General features: G+C 35.2%; 1 protein-coding gene across 1 annotated transcript in view; it reads right to left on the bottom strand.

Annotated features, from left to right (window-relative positions):
- CSMD1 (CUB and Sushi multiple domains 1) overlaps positions 1-13,921 on the bottom strand; it is a gene marked incomplete at both ends in the record, with an annotated part of 1,059,366 nt that overhangs the window by 838,065 nt on the left and 207,380 nt on the right. Inside the window, one exon of the mRNA XM_084202054.1 lies at positions 8,645-8,861. Within this exon, the coding sequence (XP_084058180.1) occupies positions 8,645-8,861 (217 nt within the window). The remainder of the gene's footprint in view (positions 1-8,644; positions 8,862-13,921) is intronic.

The following is a 13,921-nucleotide window of genomic DNA, read 5'->3' on the forward strand; positions in this document are numbered from 1 at the left end:
ACATCTCCCCCTGTCCCATTGCTGGTTGCCTTGGAGTAGAGGCTGACCCCCACATGGCTACATGTTTTATTATTTATGACTTTAATATGCATACTCTACTTCAGAAGCCAAGAGAAGCCCCTCTTAGCAACTAAGATAAACAGGCAGTCTAATATCAGCATCTATTATTCTCATTTCGTTGCCATTTTTACTTTTGTTTCACGATTCTCCAGAAAAATCCAGCAGTGCACATGTGTGTGTTAGGAATGTGATAAACAAAAGATTATTTTTTAAATCATCTTGTTTTCTCAAAGACGGGAACATACAAATGAGGTTTATAGACAGAAAAGAAGGTTTAAAGAGTTCTATTCCCTGTCTGGTGTATATTGGGCCTATTATCAAAATTTCTCTTCAAACTGCTTTATGATCAGAGTCAGTCTTATTATATGGGCTTCACTTAGGCACTGGCTAGTTAGCATTCTGAATGAATTTGTTGAGTTGAATGGAGATGAGAATAGTTTTCACTCAAATGCAATAATCTGGGATGCTAGCGGGAGTATACTTTGGACTGAAGTGGGAAAAACATAACTGTCAAAATCCAAGACCCCCAAAAATGTGAGCAGATACTCTTGTGAACAAGAACAATAGGAAAACTGAGGAAAGTCTCCAAGTAATATCGGAAACTGCAGGATTATGAGAACACTTGTCTACCAAATTTGTTTTGCAAGAGAAATTGATTGTGTGTGACTGGGTGACAGGGGAGACGATGCTGAACTTCCACTGCAGTAATCGGAAATAAGGGACTGCAGAACTCCCCTCAAAAGCTTGATCATTTCTGATGTTCTATCTGCCCCATGATTTCTGTCCAGCACAGAGTGATCCAAAACCAGACTGTGATCATACAGTCAATAATCACAAGGCTCAGTGAAAGCAGTAAGAGAACATGATTCACAGTTTAACCTAATTACATGCATCAGAAATATGATTACTACGTTTTATAAAGGTTTTTCAGTCCCCTTTAATTTGACAGTTAGCATATAAAATATGTTTTTCCTCTCTAAAATAAACAAGCATCAAAATATCTTCATAGCACACAGGTTATGTACTAATTAAAATGTTATCTATCACAGTTACATAGAAATGATAGAAAATCTCACAATAAGGATGTACAGCAACAAATCAAAAGGGGACAGATTTTGACAACTGGACTTCACTCTCATTGTGGAGTCCAGCTTAAAATTTCGTAAGGGCTTTAATTTAATTATTAGTTTGCAGTCAGAATAGAAGCAAAGGGAAGTGACTGATGTCTGACCAAGGACAGCTTCAATAAATATTGTATACACAGTATTTAGGAATGCTGATCAGCAGGGCTTTCTTACATAATCATGCCAATTCAACATATATCATTTAAAATAAAACAGATTTATCTTTTCAACATAAGATGCAGAAATACTAATATGAAGCTTCTCATTGCACTCTGCTTAATGTTTGTGTAATATATGTTCAAATGGAAGAAAATAAAGGGCAGCAATTGTCCTCACTCTCAAAAATTAAAGAATTTAGGAATAAAAACTCATTTTACAACCAGTAATTGAGTAAATGATATCACCTGTTTAGTTGTAAAATTGTTTGTTTTGGAACAATATCCCTGCTCCCATCTTCTAAATCCTTACTTTTAATAGTACAGTACTACATACAAATGCATCAAATCACTGCTGACATTTGTACAGGCTCAGGTTCAAAAGTGTGGAAGAGGCAAAGCAGCAACACCTATACATTTTTTTGAAGATGTACTATGGCCAGAGTCAGATGAAAAAAAGAGATCTACCTCCAAGAGGACAAAGAAATTGAGCACAGATACATTTTCACTTTTTCACTATGGTGAGCCTCACATGCATCTTATCATGCTGACTTAAACAACTACATTAAAAAAAAAAAAGCTTTAAATAACTGATGATGACTATTACAGTACACATTCAAGCACTGATTTGTCTTCTTAAATGAATCTATTTTTTTCCCCCAAGAAATAACAGCTCCTTAAATGTGAAATTGGTTTCTTAGAAAGGAGTTCCATGGTTTTGGAGGAAAAAAAAAAAACATTTTTAGTTGGCCATCATTTAATATCAACCTAAAGCTTGTAATTAATATGTCCCATACATGTCCTAATTGGTGAATGATTAGTTTGCTGGTATGTTGCCGTCATATCTCAAAAGCCTCATACCTTCTCAGTGATTTCCTAGGGGCAGCTCCTCACAGCACTGCCTCCTTCCTCACAGCACAACCAACAACCCCCAACTCTCTCCTCACCCAGCTAACCCACTCTCTTGTGGCACTCCTGTTACTGGACACAGCTGTGTCCTATTAAGGGCAGGCCTGTTCCTAATCTTTGGTGATTGGTACAGCTGTAACTCCTCAGGTGTGAGACTACCTTCTGCACTATCTTTTTTTTCTTACATTCTATCCTTCCATACTAGTAAAACTCCTTATTTTATGACTTTATATTTAATTCAACTTCTGTTAAATCTTTTTAGCATGTAGGCTGGCCACCAAAATTAGAAAGCTAATGATTTTGAATTGGGAAGCTAAAATTTTGGGAATAGGTATTTCACCTTTTATGCACAAGTGGGGAAAAAAAAATCCAAAACAGACCCAAAACCACTTCAAACATGAGTTTGAATCTGCCAGTATTGCACACATAAATTATCTTTCCTTCCATTACATTCTCTTTTCACTTTGGCAGAAACTATTTGTCAGCATTAAGGTGATCAGATCATAACTTGATTTTTCCTTAAACAGCTACGTAATGTATAAGGAATCACATTTTAGCCCTGTACTACAAAGGTACATACATTAATAGGTGAAAAACCTTAGAAAAATCTGATTTAAAGAAGTGCCACAAAGATGATCAGAAAGTTGGAGCACCTCTCCTATGAAGACAGTTTGAGAGAGCTGGGGTTGTTCAGCTGGGAGAAGAGAGGGCTTTGGCCAGACCTCAGTGCAGCCTCCAGTACTTCAATGAAAGAAGAAAAAGAACTTATAAAAAGGAGGAAGAGGGATTTTTACACAGGAAAGAGTGAAAGGATAAGGTGCAATGGTTTTGAACTGAAAGAGGGGAGCTCTAGATTAGATATTAGGAAATTAGATGTTAAATTCTTTCCTCAAGAGGGTTTTGAGGCACTGGAATAGGTTGCCCAGGGAGGCTGTGTGTGCACTACTCCTTGTAGTATCCAAGCTCACTTTGGATGGCGCTTTTTACAACCTGGTCTTGTGGAAGATGTCCCTGCCCACTGCAGAGGCTTGGAACTAGGTGATCTTTTATGTTTCTTCCAACCCAAGCCATTCTGTATTTTATCCTGTCGTTCTATGATTAACATAAAAAAATGGAACAGTAGTCATTGATGGGCACGTTTCCTGGCAGGAACTCAGTAGTAATTGTACAATATACAGTAATAGTTTTCCTTTTCCTACAAATATGTGAAGTACCAGAACGTTCTTATGAAATTATTCAATAATCTTGTTTTAAAAATTTGAATATTAGCCTGTTATATTTTGCTGTGTTCTAGTAAGCTTCAGCTGGAAAAATGCTACTCTAGGAATCTATATTCTTTTCTTCACAGCGCCAGCCACCAGCTCACACACACAAAAGTCTTCTATACTTTGTAGGAAATGATGTGCAATAAAAAAGGTTAAAAAAAATTACATATGTCATTTTCATGGGGAAAGAGAAAAAGAAATAAGAACTTTAAACTGCACAAAGCTCTTGCTGCTGCAGTGTCAGCAATTCTGTAGAAAAGTCAATCACCCCATCATTGCTTCACTGTTCTCTTGACCCTGGAGAGATGGAAGACAGAAATGGTTTCTGAAGAAACAATCAAAAAATAAACAACAAAGAAACAGAACAAAAACAAACAAAAATTTAAAATGTTGCATACATGATAAATCATGGCTTGTTAAAGTAAAAGATTTAATAGCAAGTGAGAGCTCAGACTTCAAGTTTTACCTCTGTGCTTGGATTATGATATACAGAATATACATATGGTTTATTGCCTGCTGGAGACAGGGAAAAGTGAATACTGTGAATAATTCATATTTAAATCCTATTATTGCTGCATGATTCAAGAAAGCAGAGGGAATATATTGCTATTAAGCACACATTTTATATATTCTTGTCAGAAAATTTTTGGTAAGCTGTATTTTATTACATTACATTAACAACTTCCATCACATGCATTACTGCTCCATTAAAACAAAACTGTTTATTTCAGCTGATATGAGTAATAACGAGCAGCCTCTATTATCTTATTATTTAGGCTGCAGTAAAGTAAACAATGCTTGGAAGGCCTGAGAAGCCATGAAGGGAAGTAGACATTTTAAAATCACTTTCCAAAGAATATATATTATGTATATCTAAAATAACTGACAGATGTGCATACACACACTGAAAAAATTCACAGCTGCATGTATGTGTCTTCCCATTAGTGTATATAATTTAATTAGCAGCTTTGCTGTGTGAGAAAAAACCAAATTGTTTGGAATCTATTATTAAAATTTTTTAAGCTTCCTAGGACTGTCTGGAAACATCTGAAAAAGTTTTTTTCAGATTTTATCACACAGGTCTGTAACTAATTCTTAGGTAAACTAAGTGTGAGATACTAAAAGAATAGCTTTTACTGACAGACATTGTAACACAGAGATTACAGCATTTACCTGTATTTGACACAGGAAAAAAAAATGTACCCCTTTATGGTACAATTGGTGCAAAATGAGATGGAGTCAATTGCACATACAAAGTCTCAGTTCACATTTGTAAAATTCATAGTTCTGTGTCTTAACATCCAACTTACACCCCACCCCACTTCTCTTCAGCAACAGAGGTGCTTTTCTGTTTATCCCTTCCTGTTACAGTTTCCCTACACCTACCTATGAATCCCGTTTTCAGGAATTCTGCATATAGAAAAAAATTTATTGTTACTAGAGTTACGCTTAAATTAATGAGCATTTCTCAGATGTAGAAAATAGGTATTGCAATCAACCCTGAAAAGAGTTTTGAAACCTTTAAATTGTTAAGATGTCTGTTTTGAATTCACTTGTCTGTGGCAGGTAATGTATCTATTGGCAGTCAATAGGTCACTTTGTCAGTTCCCATCTGCCTTTATGCTGAACCTCTTCAGGGCTCACCTATGTCTCTATGTCTTGTTGATACATTTCTCCTTTCTGTTTAAAAATATAGCCATTTGCTATTTTATCTGATACATATGACAAAGAAAAAAAATTCAAAATAAATATTTGCTAGCTCCTGGATTACACTGAATTACTGAATATAATGCTTACATAAGGAAATCATCCACAAGGAGCACATCTGAATAATAACAGTTGTCCCAGTGTACCCCACTTGCATCTCTGCTTCATTCGTATTTGTTCTGCATGCTGACAATTAACTGCATATAGAAAATGAAAATTTCCTTAGAATAAAAAATGCAAATCAAGAACATATTTTGCACCTTTTCTCTGTTAAATTAGAATGTAGCTATAATTTAAAATCTTCCTCCATCAACTGATAAAGCAATATTTTCACTTTAATGTAAGTTTCTTTCAATAACAAAGAACTGAAACATTTGTTTGGGTTCTAATATAAGGTGAATCAATTATCTAACGTCTTGTTTTTCTGTAGAATTAAGACTACATTATGCAGCAAAGCATTGTCATAACAGGTGCCATTGGACTTAAAACCTCTTATTTTTTATATCACAAAACCATCATCATAGAATTCCAGGTGGGAAGAATCCTCAAGAATTTTCTGGTCCAAAATTTCTTGGCAAAAGCAAAGTCTAATAAAACGGTCCAGCACCCTGTCCAGCTGAATCTTAAAAGCATCCCTTACCAGGGAATCCACCACCTCCCTGGGGAGAGTTTGCCAGTGGCTGATGCTTTTCTTTTTGAAATAATTTCTTTGTGTGTCCATTTGCAATCTACCCAGACTAGTACCCTATACCCCCTAATTTTTCCATGCAATTCCTTGTAAAAAAAGGGAGTCTCCATTTCCTTTGTAGCCACCCTTTCAGTACTGGAGCACGGTGACAAGGTCTCCCCTTCCCTAGGCTGAACAAGCCCAGTTCTCACTCTTTCCTCACATGGCAACTTCCCAGTCACTGATCATCTTTGTGGCCTTTCTCTGGACCCTCTCCAGCCTGTCCATGTCTTTTTGTAGAGTGGGAGCAAAACTGAGCACAGCATTCCAGGTGTGGCCTGACAAGCCCTGAGCAGAGTGGGACAATGATTTGTTCCTCTCTGCTGGCGATGCTGTTGCTGATGCAGCCCAGCACCCTGCTGGCTTTCTTTGCAGGAGCAGCACACTGCTTGCTCACAGTGAGCTTGCTGCCCACCAGGACCCCCAGGTCCCTTTCCACAGAGCTGCTCTCCAGATGGATATATCCCAGCCTGTGCTGCAGTCCTGGATGAAATATATGGATATAGATATAAATATACACACTATATATATCTATGTATAAATGATACATTGTGTGTAAAATCTTGGGGTTTGTTCTATGATCTTTACAATGATAAAAATAAATCCCCTGTAGCAATCTTTTAAGGACAATTTTGGGTCACGTGTCTCAGAATTACACGTGATTTCAGAATGATAGTTGGCTTTTTTTCTAGAAAAATAGGAAGATGTAAAATAGCACTTATTAGTGTTAGTACCTTATCTTCTGTTTACTCTATTCCCACTGATACCTCAGTTCTCAACAACCTTATAGCTTACAAAAGCCTGTGATTACTACCAGGTGTAATTTATCCCTTAAGCCAGTATATGTTTTATAATGCACTAGCCAAAGTTCATATACATGTAATCACCTCCTGTTTTGCTTTTCTTTCTCCACACTATTTGTCTAAACCATCCTTTGCCTAATCATTTCAATATATTTTATATGTGTTTCTATTTTTATTTTTTTATTTTACAATCAATATGTAGTGGAAGTATCCTGGTGCATATTGAGCATACTGAAAGGTCCTCCAGGCAGCACAATAAAATGATTGAACATAATATTCTTTTTTACTCAATTTTGCTGTAGCAGCTGAAAAAATACTATACAAAATATGCAGTGAGCATTAACTAATTGTTATAGTTTGTAGTGGTGATGTAGATACACAGCTATTTTTAAGAGAGAGCTCCAGATTTGGTACGATGGCTAAAGAAACAAAATTACCCAAAATGTAGTGAAATATTTTAAATATGGGGAAAAATAAGTGCATGCCCTGAAGTACAACTTCCAAAATGCTCTCTTGCATCTGCATGCTGTCAGCTAAAAAACCAATACTATAATTTTCCAATATTTGCCAAACGAATTGTCTTGAAATGTAAAACTACAGAGGGGTACACCTGTGAATGCTCTTTGTAAAACAAAGGGTATGACATAGAATATGAGAAGTCAATAGCAACCTGTCATTCAAATTCTGCTATGCTAACCTCTGCATGCTGCAAAGCCAACAAATGCTTTTGTTTCATAATGCCATTTGTGAAGGTAACTGATGGCAAATACAAGCAATGAGAAAAAAAAAATCTGCTTTATTGGTGCTCTTCCTTTAAACTATTTTCTACTGAGATTAGTACAAAACAAGCAGGCATGTTAGATAATGCTAATAAAAGCATTTGACTAAAAAAATAATTATTTATCCTTTTTATAGGTGATACAAGTACTAAAGGTCAGTTAAGTACAGTAAATGAAGCCCACACTGTGCATCTAAATCACTGATAGCTGTGTACTACCTTCCAAAGTTTTCAGAACTTTTTGAACTGAGTAAACAATCGATCAGAACATTGTTCCTGTCAAAAATATCCAGTGATGATACCCACTAAAATGCAGAACAAATTGGTGATGCTCCCACATTTGTTTTAGCACTATAGTATAAATCAGCAGCATATAAAAGGGTAATCAGACAACAGAACTGACAGCAGTGTTTTATAGTACTCAATAAATCTCATGCCTGAATAGAAAATGACAGAGCAGCACTGAAAGCACTGTTTGCTTTCCAGCTCTGCAGTCCAGATCCAGCAAATGACTGTGGAATTTACAACAAGACACCAATGAAATTAATGCTTCAAAACCTGAAGTTGTGAAAAGCTTCAAATCAAAAAGCTTCCATAAAGCCTCTTTATGACGTCAGTGGTATTTGGAAAGATAAGACACACCAGTTTCTGACCTTTAAAGATCCCTAACTGCTTAATGGAGAAGAATTTCAGTTTTGGCAATGTCAAACAATTTATGGCTGAACTAATCTCAGTAAGAATTCTTTCAAAAATTGGTGACTGGTGCCTTCACAAAAGGGACTCTTGGCAAAACCTGAATTCCATCAGCAGAAAAATAATTTTAAAAGTACTGAAACACGGAATACTTCTGTGCTCAGAGCCTTCACCAAAACTGACCTTGGACTGTGTAAATTTTAAGTACAACTGATGTTCCTGATACACAAGCAAGGGCCACAAAAGTCTGAAATTTGGATTAACATCTTTCCCTGGGAGATCTTGGAGCACTACTGTCCCCTTGGCCGGGGAAGAACCAATACATGTTCTAACACATCAACAGATCATATACTCAGGAGAGAGAAAGAAAGGTAAAGAGACAGACTGAGAGAAAGAAATTGGGAAAGAAAAAAGGGACCTTACCTCACTTTTAAATTGCCTTGCTGTGGTTGTCCATCATAAATTGACAAAATATCAAAATCTTCCTCGAGGGCAAAAGTATGAAATGACAATTGTATCCTGTTACGCTCTCCTGTGATAATGATCCACGTGCAGTTGGCATAATTTGGATAACCATGAGGAAATCCAGGGCTTTCTATAGTACCATTTGGTCCCTGTACTAAGCCTCCACAGTTCTGACCTGAAAAAGAAGAAAAGAAAATTTGCAGTTGGTTTTCTTTTCCCTTACTCAGTAAATATTCTTACATAAGTACCTATATGTAAACTTATTTTAAAAATATTTTTTCTACATTACAAGCATCACATAAAATTGCATATATACCATTCTTCCCTTTGGATTAAAAACCCTCATAGCTGGATTTTCTAAGACATTCAACATCTTTTTTATGCAGTGAATCATTATTTAAGGTTCTGTAGTATTAACAATGTATGACTTATTCATTCAAATGTGAAATTTCAGCATTAGCTTTGATGCCATAAATTCGACAGACTGACAGTTCTAATAGCAAGAGAGTGTTCAAAACTTTTTGGCAAATGCCATTAAAAAAGTTTCTATACCAGTACTAAAATATCAGAGTTTCTGATGCTCTGAAACCTACTTTAACATGAAGAGCAAAACATAGACACATTTAATATGCTTTGTGTTGCAACTAATCCAGATTTCTACAATTTGAACACACAGCAAAATTTCTGTGGTATAATATTTGTTCCGTGTGTTTTGTGATAAGAAAAGTGGGGTTTTGGTCTTTTTGATGTTGTGTTTTTGGGTGGTTTTGGTTTTTTTTTTGTTTGTTTTGCTTGTTTATTTGTTTGGTGTTTTGTTTTGGTATTGGTTTTTGGGGGTTTATATTTTTATTTTGATTTTATTTTTTTTTGTTTGGTTTGGGTTGAGTTGGATTTGGGTTTTTTTTCTTTGATTCTTAGAAAATAGCACTAAGAGTTTACTCAACAGGCTTTTATATCTGGTTTGTATATCCTAGAGACTTTGTGAGGGTATGATAGCTCATTAATGGGAGGTCTTCAGCAAGAAACCTTGACTTACAGTGCACACTGTTGCTAGTTTCCTACTTGATTTTGTTAATTCCCCACACAAAAGCTGTACTGACTCTGAGCTGGAGAGAAGGATTAATGAAATATTTGAACAGAGAAAAATATAAGGACATTCTGTGGACTGTAATTTTTGGATTATTATATGCACTTTAAGCAGTTCAGAACAAGCAAAATCCTGTATTTTATTGTTACACCTAAACCAGAAGAGAATTTCTGACTAATAATTCCCCAACAGTGGGTCTCTCACACTGAATCTTTCAGAGAAGTGCTGTCGAATTTTTCTTGGAGGTTTCTAAATCTTAAAGAGATGGATTTAATAAAAGGAATTTGGTCCTAAAACTGAAGAACTTACTAGTAAACATTTTTTACTAAATTTCAAATATAATAAATCTAATGAAGAGATAAAAAAACCGTGGTTATTCAGGAAAATTTTAAAATAAAAATCTTCTTTGGTATACCTATCATTTGATTGAATTTAATAAGACATCTTTATTATCCAGCATTTGCAGAGAAGGAACCTCTTACACCATGAACTTAACATGAGCATTTCAGTTATGTACTGTTCACTAAAAATTATATCAGCATTCTTGCAGACACTTGCAGATGCATTGTATCCTTCTTCCTACAACCGCAGGGGAAATGTCATACAAATGCCACAAACAATTTAAAATAATTTAATTACTACAGAACTGATGTTCTGAAAACAGAAAAGGAAAATTACAGTGACAGCCCACCACCCTGTTACTCCAGCCAGCTACTTCATGTCCCCAACATTGGTTTCAGTAAGTACCCCTTGCCAGCTGTGCTGCACAGCAGCCTTCCTACCACCTGGGTGTGAAAGGTTTGCACTGAGAAAGGAGTGCATCTTTGCAATTCATCTAAAATCTGTCAAAGACAGAACCCCATTTTAGGAGCAGAAATTTGTGTAATTCTAGTGTATAAAGGATACAGTACACCATATGTAATTGCATATATAAATGCAGTGTATTAACTTCATTTCTGACATCCATGGAGACAAATTATGTCCCCAGTCTCTTTGGGAACCCTAGACCTGGCTTAAATTAAAACTTTATTAACCTTTATTTTTAAGCTTTAATAACTTTATAGTTATATTGTTATAAGGTTTATAATATAAACTTTATTAACCATTGTTCTTAAACTCCACATTGCTGGGGTAGTAAGTGAACCCTTGCAGCCCCCACATGGCCATCACTCAGCAGCTTCCTTACACAGATGCTTGTTACCTACTTGCAGAAGTTGTCAACTGCCAGTGATTACTCCCAGTTTTATTCCAAAAGATGTTTTGTACTCCTATGTGTAGAGACAGGTTATTGTGCTTTATTATTTTGGAAAGTAAATGGACTCTAACGAGGAATAAGGCATAAAATGTTTTACCACTCTTTAACTTAAGTATTTCGTACAACCCAGACGCCTTTTTTCTCCACTTTGCTTTTATTCTCCTGTATATATATTCCTCCAGTTCTGAAACTATTCATACACAGGTTCTGAAACTAGTCATACACATATTGCTTATTCACCTTGTACCCAAAAAACCATGAGGCAAAGGAGGATCATAAAGAAAAATGATTCCTGTGAAATGCTATTTAGGTTTGTTCTTAATTTTATGTGCATATAAAAATGTATACTTATTTACTTAGTGTTCAGTAAAAAAACAAGTAAAAATTCTAGGAGAAATTTAGTACACATTTAACTCTCAGAGAGCTCATTGCTGCACACACACAATTTCAAGGAAGATTTTGCTTCTGAGTAAGCAATACTGAAAGAGGTTTTAAGAGCTATACAGGCCCAGGAAACACATCTTCTAAGTCTGTCCCTGCCTAGTTAAGATACAGGCATGTTAACAGAGTGAATGCAGGAAAAAAAAAGCCAGCTGCTATCTGTATAATCGCTATTTTGTCAAGTACAAGTCTAAAACCTTCAGAACTCTCAAATGCTGCAGCTCTTCAAAGGAGTAAAATTCAGCATCAAACCACTTAAGAGAGATTCACTTGGAGGATATACTTGGAAAACAGGAACAAAGAGACTTAGGGTGACAGGTAGCAGCAAATTAGATAACAGCTGAGCATACAATATGCCACAAGAAATAATGCAGTTTCTGATTGCAGACACCACAGACCAGTGAGGTTACACTGATGAGATTAGCTAAGAATGTTTTGTTTCTTATGTGTATTTTGAGAGAAGAAAGAATCATAAAAGTAAAGAAAATTAACACATCAACAGGAAAATGTTAAAAAAATCAGCAGAGATTAAGTAGTTCTACTGGGCTGAATGTAGACTGAGTATCACTGAATATACCCCAAAAATGTCTATTCCTACATTTCACTTCAGTTTTGGCCATTGTGTCAAATAATAAAATAAATATTGCCATTTTTCACAAGATGCGCAGTCACTGATTGAGTACAATAGGACTACACTGATTTATTTTAATACCAAAGGTGTATTAGACTGCAGTTGTTTATATGATACCACATAACTGTTTATATGAGTATAAACTATGCAGCTATTTTTATTTTTCTGTCATATGCTGTCTGTAAGAAGATATTTTTGGACAGATATTTTTTAACTTATGATACAAAAAGGGCATTTTAAGAAAACTGATGCTTTTGGGTTGTAATTGAAAAATATTTAAAGTGATAATATTTAAAGTTATTCTTTTTTTTCAAAGTTACTTTGCATGGCCTGTACCAGTCCTATTGCACCTGCTCAAGCTTAATATTTCTCAGTTGTGAGACTTAAGTGAGAGCAAATGGAGAAAAAAAACACTGTAATTTTGCCCTAAATGCTGGTGTCATATGGGTGGTAGAATCACTAGGAATTGTATAATTTTAATACTGCACTGCTGTAAGATTTTGAACAAACTTCAAAAGGAAAAACGAAGAAAACTTCCTAAAAAATCAGAGTTTTAATTTCCTGGACCTTTAGGTTTACTTTTCACAAACTCCCCCTACACATACTTCCCACCCTGTTTACCATATTCATTGACTTTTTTTGTTTGTTTGTTTCAAGTTTCAAATGCTTCTACAAAAAAAAAAAAATGCAAAAAGGAGTACTTCTTGTAATTCATAAGATAGTCTGTGGAAAACTAATACATATGTATACATATACATATTTATATAATAATATTTAGGAATTTTTGCAGGATACATGTATTTTGAACAAGAAAACTATAAAATGCACTAAAAATAACTCTAGTAAAGTCAGTGCTGCTAAAGATATTTTGATCAATCATGATAATGAAAATGAAGTCATGTACATTTTTATGACTGTCTGTAGCACCTTCCATTCTGCAGCTGCAGAGACTGAGAAAATAAGTCTAGCAAGATTGGACCTTCCTCATTCCTTGACATAGGTTCTTATATGAATTTGTTGTATTAGTAAGTTTAATAAGTAAGAACAGCTTCACTCAGACAGATCAAAGGCTGATTCTGCTCAGTATCTTTTCTCCAACAGCAAGTCAAAGGTGGGAGGACTTTGACAAAAAAATATCCCTCTCATTCATGAGCAGCCACTCAGGAATTCCTTCAAAGGAAGACACTCCAGTACCCTTAGCTTTCTGTTTATTTGTCCTTGATATTATAGTTCTTTATAAACTCATCTCTGAGTCTATACTAACTTCTAGAGTCTTTCAGGTATTGTAGAGGAAATCCTAAAACACAAAATAAAACCTTTTCTGTGTTTGTTCAGCATTTACCATCTGTTAGGTTCATTTGACACCCTAGTAAGTTTATTCATGAAAAGAGAACATACAGATGATCTTCTCCTATGCTTTCTATGTCGTTTAGTATCTCACTGACCTTTGTCATGTTCCATCTTCTTTTATTTCCAAGTTCAAAAGTTCCATTTCATATTGTTGTTCTTTGCACCTAAGTGATTTTATCACCATTTTGATGCTATGTTATACCCTGTATGAGACAGGGATACCAAAACTTCTTGCAATATTCAAAATGTGTATGCATCATTTATACAGTAATAATTTTAATCCTTTTCCTTCTTCTCCCACTAATTTCATATTTTCTTTTCTAAGGTAAGTAGTAGCTTGAAATTTTATATGACTATGGATTATAACTAAGATTTATTTTCTCTTGAATCACAGTGAGGCTATACCCTGTCATTTTATATAGAAAAATGTAATTTATTAGATTTCCTACAGTTTATTATTGTGTACATCAC

Source organism: Fringilla coelebs (genome assembly GCF_963513975.1).
Source record: "Fringilla coelebs genome assembly, chromosome: 3".
NCBI lineage: Eukaryota > Metazoa > Chordata > Aves > Passeriformes > Fringillidae > Fringilla > Fringilla coelebs.